At 50.9% G+C, this 12084-nt stretch overlaps 1 protein-coding gene across 4 annotated transcripts in view; it reads right to left on the bottom strand.

The window, feature by feature from the left end:
- Window positions 1-4329: 4329 nt before the first annotated feature.
- Window positions 4330-12084, bottom strand: part of Apaf1 (apoptotic peptidase activating factor 1) — a 71636-nt gene continuing 63881 nt past the window's right edge. For 3 of the 4 annotated variants that reach the window (XM_013159364.3, XM_013159365.3, XM_063255415.1), the window contains exons 25-27: window positions 11483-11608; window positions 9412-9558; window positions 4330-6536 (exon numbers count right to left, since the gene is read on the bottom strand). In XM_013159364.3, coding sequence (XP_013014818.1) covers window positions 6390-6536; window positions 9412-9558; window positions 11483-11608 — 420 coding nt within the window. In that variant the 3' untranslated portion in view covers window positions 4330-6389. The remainder of the gene's footprint in view (window positions 6537-9411; window positions 9559-11482; window positions 11609-12084) is intronic. The other variant, XM_063255416.1, reaches the window with a different exon arrangement.

The following is a 12084-nucleotide window of genomic DNA, read 5'->3' as shown; positions in this document are numbered from 1 at the left end:
GGTCAAAGCCATTCAGAATGACTCGCACTCAGTACCCCAAGTAATAGTACCACCACTCCCTGAGGATGCAGCCTGCGCTGTCCTGCGGAAGCTGCAAGCACACAGGGAGGGACGTGCCACCAGCCCCGAAAGGGCCACTCTCGGCTGGTTTCTGACATTTGAGAGGGTGACTCATCTCCAATGCACAAAACTGCCTGCTCAGATTTTTGAAAGAAAATAGTTCTAGCGAGTCAAGTGTCAAGTCAGGAAGAGTGGGAAGGAAGAAAGGTGGCCGGGCTTCCGGAATCCCATTCCACAGGCCACTTCTGGGGTCAGGCTCTGTGGGCTACAGGGAGGCCACAGACTCAGATGCCTTCAGAACCCCGCGGCTCACCTGTGTGGCTGGGGCGGAGGTGACCCAGCCGTGGCCAATCAGATCCAGCTCAGCACTGCCAGGCAGCAAGGAAGCCCTGGGCCGGCAGACTGTCTGAGAAGTCTGGGTTCCTATGTGGCACCACTGGGCTCTGATATGCTGCCAGGAAATTCAGGGTTTAAGAAACAAATGCAGGCCAAATAGCACTCCCCTGGGGGCTAGGTATGGCCCCTGCAACACTGTGTGGAAACCTCCTGCTTCAGAGCCAGGCGCCTTCCCGAGGTTCTAACAGCTCAATATCATCACTTAGAATCATGCGTGTCTGTTAGTTTCTTATCACTGAGACACAACATCCGACACCCACATGCTGAGGAGGAGGGTTTCATCTTGGCTGGCACCGTATAGAGCTGTCAGCACACAGTCTGCAGGCTGCAAGGCAGGACGGCCCGACAAAGGGGCCTGCAGGGAACAGCTCACGGCACAGTACACGGGAAGCGGAGGAGGAGGCAGATCCTCCCGGTCCACACCACAGTGAAGGGTTTGGAGTCAGGGCTAAATAAGGGTGAATCCGAAATAAGAACATCTCCAACGTCCTAAGCTGGGGACAGTGCCCCCAGCTGCTGAAACCCAAGCCTTGTGACCTCTAGACTGGGGCTCCATTCACCATGAAATTCCAAAGTTCTCCACCCTCAGTTCTGACCCTCCGCGTACAGCCCAGCTGTCTGGACCTTTCAAATAAAAAATAAATACATTTCTTAAAAGCTGTAGATTTCGGGCTGGGGATTTAGCTCAGCGGCATAAGCGCCTGCCTTGCAAGCAGGCAGTCGTGAGTTCGATCCCCTGTACCGATTAAAAAGAAAAAGACCAAAAAAAAAAAAAAAAAAAAAAAACCTGTAGATTTCAGCCCCAGCTTTGCCACTGGTCACCTGAAATTCATCCTCCAAAAACTGGGGAGGCCTGTCTGCAAATTTACTCAACTCCTGGGAAGATAAAATGAGGATGGGGAGCACTGGTGTAGGCAGGCAGCACCCACTGGGCTGAAGCATCTCCTGCTGTCTCCAAAGGGCAGGTCTCGGGTGAGTGAGTCCACTTTGACCCAGTTCTGCAGGCCCTTCCTGAGAACACACAGCAATTCTATGGTGAACCCCATCACCAACTGCAGCAGGCCTAAGGGAGGACCTGTGAGCAAAGAGTCTACTCCAGCGATAATCTTCAGAGACCAAGAATTATTACAGAACCATCTTCTCCCCCTCTAAAGGTCGGTAGGTAAATTGTAATAGCAAACATTTGCAGATGACAGACAGCCGAGCGTGCCGACTTAGATGCTCCAGGGAAGTGCATTCATTTCCTGTAATTTGGTAGCCAACCACTTTTACCCAAGAAAAGTTTTACCTTCCGCTCATGTTTCACAGTACAATGCCCAAGTAAAACAGGAAGATAAAGGAAACGCTGGCGAATGGCTACAACTTCCTTTGACGGTCTGGCGACACCTTTGTTGAGAAAACACAGACATGCTGGCTTTCAAAGAGACAATGATCAGCTGGGGAGGTAACCAAGTAATTCCAAGGCAGAACCACAGAGGCCAGGAGGGAGAGAAGTGGGTGTTTCCAGAGGGCAGGGCAGAACTTCAGCCCTTGCAGGTTGTCTTAGTTACTTTTTACTCCTCGTCGCTGAGACAAAATACCTGATGCCCAAGTTGGGAAAGGAAAGGTTTATTTCTTACAGTTTTTGGAGGTTTCAGTCCACACTCAGTTGGCTCCCAGGCAGGCGGGCATGGCTGGGCCGCAGTTCATGGCGGCAGCTAACACCAAGCAGGAACTAGCAAAGAGCAAGACACACCTTCTTCCTGCCATTACATCACATCCTGGCTCCACCCCTTTGTGGGTGGAGCACTGACACCATCAATCCAAGCACTAAACAATGAACCATCACAAATGCACAATGTAAACTCATGTGGCCTGGGGGCCACAGACATAAACCATGACACAGGTCATCTGGAAGAACACGTGAAAGGTGAGAAGCTGGAAATGGACACGGTGGCAGAGGGAGAATACAGAAGACAGACCAGCACATGGAAAGCCCCAGAAATTAGCCAGCACACGGCAGGCCCGGCGTTTTACAGAGGAGCTGAAATATAAAGTTTAAACAGAGTCAGGCTTGGTGGTGCACACCTGTTATCTCAGCACTTGGGAGGTTAAGCAGGAGGATGGTTGTGAGTTGAGCTGGGCTACTACAACATGAGCTCAAAGTCAGCCTCACCTGCATAGTGAAACTGTCTCAAAAAAAAAAGTTTAAACAGAGAACTGCAGCAAGATTGTAGATCATACAGAAGGGCACGAACAGTGGCAGGGATGGCACCTGGGGAACTGCTGACGATGGAACCAAAATAGTACCATCGAATGTCCCTGAGCACTTTCCAGGTGCAAGCAGTGAGGTCAGCACTGTGCGGCAGAGGTTCATCCCACAGGTGGGGCAGCTGCGGGTATCTTGAATTATGAACCCTGCCCTCACTCCACCCCCAAACTAAACCACTTTGTGTGCTGCTTAAAGAAGTGCCCGGCACTGTTCCAGGAGGCTCACGACCCGGAGGACACAGGCAGGTAGTCAAGCAAATGGAATCTGCCAAGGATGTCAGGACGCCCCCACGGGTCTCCTTAGCTCGCCTCCGGGGATGTCGGCTGCACCCGGCTGGGGCTCAGCCCACACCCCTGCCTCTGCTCTAGACCCACGTCTCCGCTGTGGTCCCCTAAGTGCCTTCCATTCACTGACTCCCCAAACTCAGATTTCTCTCCCAGCGCAGTTTCCCCACGGCCCCCAGGCCTCTTCCCCTGCACCCACCCGACACCCCACGCTGATGTCTGTCGGGCAGCTCAGCCTTGCTGCACCACCGCAGCCGAGGGCGGGATGCTCAGGCCAGAGCCTGGCACTGTGCTCACCTTGTGTCGGGTCAGTGAGCACTCGGTCACCCTAAGGAGAAGCCTGGGCTTTCCGTGGCTGCAGTTTCGAGGTCTGGGCCCACACCCCCTCGGCACTGTCACTGCGGGGCAGGGGAGGCCGCCTCCAGCCACCACCTCGTGGCAGTCAAGACACGAAAGGTGGGGGGTCGGCCAGGGTCCTGCGCCTCCTAACGGGCGCGATCCCACTGCCCCGGCCCCCACCAGACTCTGCCTGCAGAACTTCCCTCCCTCCCCTGGGCCGCACTCGGCTGCCGGCCACCCTTTAGCATGGGTCTCTGCGGACACCTCCGAGCCACCCACCAAAAGGTCTCCCTCATGGCCACTTCAGTCAACAGCAGTCCTGCTAGGTCACCCACAGAGCGCACCCAGAATCCACCCTAGGCGTCCCCTGCCCGGATCCCTGGGACAGCACCTCGAGGGCTCCCTGTGTCCACCCTTGCCTGCCCCAAGCGGAGGTTCCCCGCCAGGAGGGCACTCAGCCCCCTCTGCCACTCAGCCCCAGCCTGTGCCACCTCAGGGTCAGTGCCAAGTCCACACAGTAGTGTGGGAGGCTGCGCCCGGTCCACCCCAGCTCCTCTCCGCCCGCCCGTCCAGTGGACCGGTCCCCAGGGGTGCACTGCACCCCGGGCCTCTGCAGGCTGCGCCCTCACACCACCGTCCCCACCCCGTCTGCAGCTGCAGCCCCTCCTGCCCTACACCACCTGTGCACCGCGGGTCTTCCTGATGCTCCGCCGGCTGCCGGTCCCGCCTTGCAGTAAAGGAGGACTCCGCTGTGCCAACTCGATGGCCCTCCTGCCGCACAGTGCCAGGTCTACAGAGACCTTGTTATTTACTGAGAGAATAAGAGAAAGTGAGTACACGAAGTCCTTCTTTTCCCAGGATTCTGCCCGTGCCAGTGGCCTGGAAAGTTAGGTTCACACCAGACCAGGCAGCGCGGGCAGAGGGGCCGGGCCAGGGCTGGGCTTCGGGCTTCCAACCCACAGATACGAATCAGAGCAAGAAGATGAAATAACCCAAAAATGTTTCTCAAAAACTTTCAGGAATTTTATTTTTATAAACTTTTTAAAATTCACATTGTAAAATGTATTTCTAGGCAAAAAAAATCATGAAAGTGACAAGTACAAAACAGTTTTCAACACATACAAGACACAATGTAAAAGCATGTTGACACATACAAAGTCCAATGTAAAAAACCAGGGAAAACGCTTAATAATGCTCATTTGCTACCTGCAAACAAAACCCTCCTGACAGCTCCGTGGCTGCGTGAAGGCCGCCCTCCCTCATCTGCCTCACCTTTCTTCCCATTTCTCCTTTTAATTCTGTTTAAGACAAAGACTAATCGAGACTTTATAAAAGCTAACGTTTGTCGTTATATTCAACAGTCATGTGGCTTTTAATTCTAAAACTATTTTATATTCTAGGCAACACAATCCAAAATATATGAAAATCAAGTTGTAATTTGAATATTCTAGGGAAAACATAAAATTTATTTTATAAAATTAAGGTTCCACTTACTACATTTGTTTAAATCACATAGGCTTGTAAACCAGTCCTTTAACATATCACAAACAAGCAAGATACCTTGACAATGGGATCGACTTTCCTCACTGCAGTCACAGTTCTGGGCGATGCGTCCTGGGAAGACTCAGCTGAAAACTTGCCGAGGGGCTCTTCCCTACCAACACTGCCTGCTCTGACCCACACCGACAAGAGAAATGGGGACAATGGGCGTCCACTATTAGTGCTAATATTCATTGGATTTACTAGTTCCTGTTGCAGGAACAAAAATCTTTAAAATTTGATTTTTTAAACTATATTATGCCACATCTATTATCTCCATTGTCCTTATAATGTTATTTCAGAGAAAATGTTTAGATTTAAGCTTCCTACTCAGAAGATAAGAAAACAGCTCTGGCCACATGGGAAGCTATCATTCCCAGCTACTCAGAGGCTGAGGGGGCAGGAGAACCACACAGGCCCAGGAGGTCACGGCCAGGCTGGGCGACACAGCGAGAACCTGGCTGCGCAGAGAGCTCTCTCCCCTGGTGGGGGAGGCGGGAGTGAATTAGGACAGCCGGGCGTGCTGGCTCACGCCTGTAATCCCCGCACTCACTCGGGAGGCTGAGGCTAGAGGATCCTTGCAAATTTGAGACCAGCCTGGGCTCAAAGTGAGCTCAAGGCCCGCCTGCACTGCATAGGGAGGCCCTGTCTCAAGAAGACAGTGGTTCAGGGTAGACAGTGAGAGGAGAAGGCGGAAGACAGGCGGCTGGAAGGTGAAAACCGACGTCTTCCAGGAGTCTCAACAATGACTCTTTTGGGGCTGCATAGAAAATCGCAGATGATTCTCTTATATTCACTAATTCACTGAGAGAACCGCACTGACGATACCATCTACTTAAAAGTAAATGGAATTAGAAGAAACTCATGACTATTTCACATTTCTTAGAAAAGTATCCAATTGTTGATTTGTTAACATTTAACCAAGCAGCAACTGCTTTTAAAAAAAAAAGCGAGAATTATGACACAAGTAAGAAGTAAAAAGGCAGAGCAGGGCTGGTGCCCAAATACTGAGGCCAGGGAAGGCCTCAGTGGCCTAACCCCAGTGGCGCCGAGAAAGGGCAGACCATGGAACCTCACAGGCACTCGCTTGTTCCCTTAGTGAAGGAAACGCTGCAGACTGCACGCGACACAACAGTGTTAAAGCAGAGTGCAGACGAGCTCAGGGCTGTACTTGGAGGCCGCGCAGAGCACAGCCTGTGTGCTGACTGCTGCAGTCACATCAGCCTCGTTAATTATGCCCAGCAGCTGAACACACCGAGAGCATCTTACAACAGTATAACAAGACGCGTATTTACATTTTCATCTGCATCTTAAGGACAAATCATTAAGAATGATGGTTATGAAAAATAAGATTAAAGGCGTTCATTTGGGGAAAAGCTACATTATTGTCATTCATCCATCACAAACGCTTTTGTAATGCATACAACATTGCAAAACAATTCACAGCTTTACAAAAAGTTGCTAAGAATTTCATCAGAATTTTTTTCCAACTTTAAAATGTACAGTCATGCTTAACCGCTTCACTCTAAAATCTGTAAAATATATAAAATACCGAGATTGTCGACAGTCACGTAGGTTTTGAAGTCGGGGGACACGTGTATTTTCTTAAGGTTGGTTCCATTCGTGTAGAAGGTCTGGGCAGACTCGCCGGTAGTGACATCCCACCACTGTTGAGAGAAAGTGACAACTCCTTGAGTCAGGGGCCACACCACCCTGGACGCACCTCAGCCAGGCCCCTGCCCATCAGCGCCCGCCCCCACTCCGCAGACACAGCAGGCTCCAACCACGCCCAGGCTGCTCTAAAGGGCACCTTTATTTTGGTCCGAAGCAACCCGAGCGCCCAGGACCCTTTTCTAGGCTGGCACTTGGTCATGGTAACCAGTCGGAGGAGTCCCCAGAGGCTCAGCAAAGCTCAGGGAAGCGGTCCGCAACAGCCTGAGGCTTCACACAACTATCTCCTCTGCTCTGGAAAACACCAATGTCACCCAGCGTGGACGGACACACCCACCGCAGAAGATGCACTGGTGCCCAGTGAGACTGCTCTGCCCTGTCGTCTCCAGGCCCAAACACCCAGCGCACGCACGGATCAGGAAACCGGGGATCCAAGAGGAGAAACGGAACCCTGGAGCTGGACATAGAACAGTTTCTGGCTTCCTAGGCCAGAGGCTCTGCTTCCCTCCCTACTGTAACTAAGACTTCTCTGCCTGTGCCCCGCACACACCAGCCACTGGCTTGGGGACTGTAAATAAAACAAGCTGTGTAATAACAGCTAATATGGAGATGTGCAGGGCTGCAGGCCGCAAGCTTAGGCTGTAAGGTCTCCTCCGAGCCCACACTGCAAGGAAGGGAAGGGAATGTTGACACAGTCTGTGTCCTCCCAGCACGTCCAACGCTGTACCCATCTCTGGTGCAGGAGGCTGCCTGGAGCAAGCCGTGCAGGTATGGGGCTCAGGGGTTTACCGGAAACCTCTGTAATGAGCTAGTCTCATTACCCCATTTTACAGATGAGAAAAGTGAGGCACAGGCGAAGAAATCTTGTGCAAGGTCACAGAGCTGAGGAATGGCAAAGCCATCTCTGAACCCAGGCACTGCAGCCAGCACATCATGCCTCTCCTTACCTCACCACTTCTCAAGTCAGCTTTTGCCTTCGGTGTAAGAATCACTGTGAACTCCTGGTCAATCTAACAGTAGGTGCTCCGTGGCAACTCACACAAAAGCTACGTTGCATTACTTTACACTTAGTAGGAATAAGTTTGAAAGTTAGTAACTTTTTAGCTAATTGATACCTACTTATCTTACAGGCAACACATCCTGACTTCTAAAGTAAAGACTCCAAAAGCCCAATTCCTTGGCCACTGCAGCAGCTGTTCCTTTTACTGTTAATTTGCTCTGCGCTTTTGGATCGTCTCATTAACATTCTGGGTGGGTGCGGGCTGTGCAGTAACATAATTAGTTGAACCACGATGGTAATCAAACCAGAAGGCTAAAGCAGCCTGATCGTCACTTAAATATCCCGACTAAGTAGACACAGGCTGGCCCTTCTCTCAGCTGAAGACGTAACCGCCACAGCATGAAGGTCTGCGCCATGGACACTTCACTCCAAGCTTCCTGGAGCTGCAAATCTGGCCACTGATCTTTGTAACATCCTAAAAGGCAGACTCGTGATTACGTGACTGTACCTAGGGACCAAGGGAATCAAGTGAGGTGGTGTCTCGCAGCAGCCTGGAGTCAAAGCTGAGCAGTTGTGTTTTTCGGTAGCTGATACAGCCGGGGACCATCAGCGCCCAACACAAGGCAGCACAGTCTCTCCTCTGGGCACGGCTCAGGACCCTTAACAACTTCGTCATGCAGGTGTGTGACATTAACAGACTCTTATTTCCAATGTAAAATGTAAGAGTCATAACATACATCCTCTCATAAAGCTGAAAATTCCCCCAACTCACCGTTTTCATAAGCTAGAGTTCTGTGTTGAGTGGAGTTATAATTATGTGGGTCCCTATAACCAAACACTTCACTCAAGTATTCTGAAAATCTGTACTGTGGTCAATTAATCATCTCACCTCCCTGTTGTCTGTGAGAGTGTGTTACCAGAGAACCCGTGGGGTCAAACTCAAACAATACCGCAGGTGGAACGTCCCGGTGGTCAGGGTAACATGCCTCTTCTGCCAGTGAACAGCTCTTCAGGACTCCCTGCGGAACCCCTCTCCACATGAAGGCCCTGCTGACTCCCAAGGGCAGGCAGGTCTCTCCCCTCCGCTCCCCTTTCTCTCCTCCCCCCTCACTTCTCCTTCCCCCTCTCCTCCCTGTCCTGCCTATGAATCGCTGCAGATCCCCCATGCTTCAGCGGCTGCATTTGCTGTCTGCTCCCCATGGGCCGGAACAAGCTGGAGACACGGTGCCCCACGGAGCTGTCCCAGCACATGGGCTCTGCACACGGTACTGATGGCCATCCAGATACCATGCTGCCCACAGAACCCGCCTTGGCCTCCACAGGTATAGGACCAGTTAGGTCGGCAGGAGCCGACTTGCCAGGGAAGACTGAGGCGGAGGCCTCGGGACCCGTGAGTCGCCACCTCCACTTACTAATGATGCTATTATAGTCACAACCTCCATGAAAATCAGTTTGTTCACTTGTAACCCAGAGAGAGTAAAATTTAAGCTTCAAAACCTTAGCAAGTGGAAGTATGTTACACACTATAAAACAATACATTGCTGCCATTCTTACTGAAGAAAGGAAATTTTACAAATATATATATTTGTAGATGAATTTCAACCACAATATTTAACGAGAGACATGGAAAATCAGTTGAACGCCCCGAATGCTGGTGGTCATCTAGGTGGCATGGAGGGGCAGGAACACAGTGGACCGAGAATATTCCTGAGAAGACCTGAGCCCCAAAGGCCTCACCTCTGCAAAACAGGAAAAGCAGCACGAGCGCCTCCACTGTGCTGGGCTGGAGGAAGCCGGGCTGAGAAGGCGGGAACATCGCGCGGAAAAGCACCAAAGCTACCGTTTGCTTTCCAGGCCTTGCGAGCCCTCACCTTAAGATGCCCTCCAGCAGAGACGAGCGCGGAGCTGTCCGGGGAGAAGCGGAGGTCAGTCACCCAGCCTCCGTGGGTAGCAGCTCCGTCCTCTACTGAACTCGGAGCACACAAGTGAAGTAGCTCCCCCTTTGAGGCGCTCCATATCTGTGCAAAACGGTACGGAATCCATTAACACAGTTACTAAGAAGCTTCTCTAATTTTAAAGCACACATATGCATTGTCTGGGATTCACGTGGAAATGATGCTTTGAAAAAAACACTAGAGCATGCCTGCAACCCAGCACTCAGGAGGCTGAGGCAGGAGGACTGCCACGAGCTACATAATAGTTCAAGGACAGACTAATTTCCATAGTACAACCCTGTCTCAAGACAAAACAAAAATCTTAAAAAAAAAAATTAAAGTGACTGATTAGATTACTGATTCCACCACTTTAATTAATTAAAAGTGGGCTTAGGGTGTGAGCTTAGCATGTGTAAGGTCCAGAGTTCAATCCCCAGCACAGAGAAGGAGGAAAAAGGAATGAAGGGAAGAAGAGCAAGGAAAAACAAGAGGCCACATAAACTACCTCAAAGTGAAACAAGATAAAATGACAAAGCAGTCAGCCCAAGAGCTAACACAGAAATGTTGACAAACGTAATCTAAACGTCTAAAGGATGAAAGTCTTCTAAGGTTCTAAATATATATTCAACTATTATTTTAGTTCAACTAGACTCTTGATCCAGTCATTTACAGATGCTAATACGTTCTTTTACTCCTGTGACAATATAAAAGCAGTGAAATGCACAAAAGAGTAAGAAATAGAGGCATACACAGCAAAGGAAATAATTAAAGCCATCGTTTGCAATGTCTCCCTAAAAATCCAAGAGAAACAAATGAGAAAACCCAGAGAGAAATTCAGTAAGGCAATTAGATGTAGCATACACATACACAAAACCCACAGCTTTCTGACAGGCCAATCAAACAGAAAATATTTTCTTTAAAAAAAGATCCATCAAGGAAAAGTTTTGAGAGGTTTTTTTCCTGTAACGGTTTCTGACAAGTGAAACCCTGTCTGGTAACAGGTAAAGGGGCTTTTCACGGAAAGATGAGAACCTGGGGCAAAGTGAAGACTGTCACAGCAGCCCTGCCGCTCCAGCCTAGGTGGCACTTCTGCGATCGGATCAGGTCACTCCTCAAGCCAGAGAAGCTTACTCTTCCTGGACAGCCGTTCCGACTACGCCCTACTCCCACAAAACCCATACTCTCCTGTTGTCCGCATTATATATCTACTCTTGGAGCTTTAAATCTGTCAAAGAAATAAAGCAAGAAGCGGGGAACCCTCCTCATTTAAATTGGCCGCCAAAGCAGTCATCTCAAAGCTCAGGTTTCTCCTGTATTTGTGCAACTGCTGTGACACCAGCAGCTGACTAAGGGCTTCTCTGTGACTCCTCCTCTCTCAGCATGGCATACTTTCCATAAAGTATTCCCACGGAAGGGCAGGGAACACCACACCTTCTGGAAAGAGGGTTTTCTAAACACCAGAGCTGCTGTATGTGCACCTTAAGCACTGCAGGGAGGGGGATGAGAACCGGCCTGCTGTGCAGTCGCCCTCACTGAGGGCCCTCCGAGCTGCCCGATTATCCACCTAGGCAGACAGTCCACGGAGGCGCCAGCAGACTGCGCTGCGAGTGCTAAGAGATCCTTTCTGTAAGCAGGAAAACAGCAGAATTTGCAATTTACTTGTAACTCAGACAATGATTTACAAAACGACTTTCTTCAAATTCTGCCACTAAAAACAACTTCTGATTTGAGTTCAAAAATTAGGACGAATCATTCCTCAAACTACGAGCAGAGAACCAACTGCAAACAGGTAGGGCATCTGCCTCCTCGGATATGGAGGGAGTGCCGGCTCTGATGCCCAAATGAGCCCTTCCTGCAGTGGAGGCAGCTGTGTCTCACGGTGTGCAAGAAACAAGGCACAGCCGCCCTCACCCCAACCACAGGTCACGAGTCCCCTGCTTCGCCATCCCACCCACAAAGCTCCCCCGCGGGGTGACCGGGGCTGGCCTTCTGATTAGCGACACTCTACCCGGACTTCTCCGTTGTCATCTCCAGTGGCCAGCAGCGACCCATCCTCGGAGAAGGTGGAGCAGCGCACGCAGCCACTGTGGCCCCTCAATTCATGAAGGGGGGACGCGAGCTCGAAACTCCAAATCTGGAAGGCAATGGAGACTGTGGGTTCCGTGACTCTCGGCTGTGAACTTGTCTCAAGCTTGGCGCAGCCGCAGCCCCAGGGAGGCCCCATGCCCGGACTGTGCTCTTCCACCTGCTGAGCCGCAGCTGTGTTCACTGGGCTGAGCATCCCTTTAATTACTCAGGTTAAACCGAAGCCAAATGCCAGCTCACAGCTACCTTCAGACCCGGATGGCAGAACACAGGTCAGTTAACAACCTGGCAGATCTGGCAAACAGCGAGGCAGACATGAGCGTGTAGCCCAGTCCCGCTCTTTACTAGTTCCTTGTGACCTAGGAAACTGTGGTCACCTTTCTGTATCTGTGAAATGGGGACATGGCACCTCGGCACCTCCTTGTGACCTAGGAAACTGTGGTCACCTTTCTGTATCTGTGAAATGGGGACATGGCACCTAGGTTCAGCGTTCCTAGCACAGGGTAGCCCACGAGGCCCTGCAGC

Source organism: Cavia porcellus, unplaced genomic scaffold, assembly GCF_034190915.1.
Source record: "Cavia porcellus strain 051 isolate PalLab524CR breed Dunkin Hartley unplaced genomic scaffold, mCavPor4.1 scaffold_8, whole genome shotgun sequence".
NCBI classification, from domain to species: Eukaryota; Metazoa; Chordata; class Mammalia; order Rodentia; family Caviidae; genus Cavia; species Cavia porcellus.
This window is presented reverse-complemented; position numbering and strand designations above follow the sequence as displayed.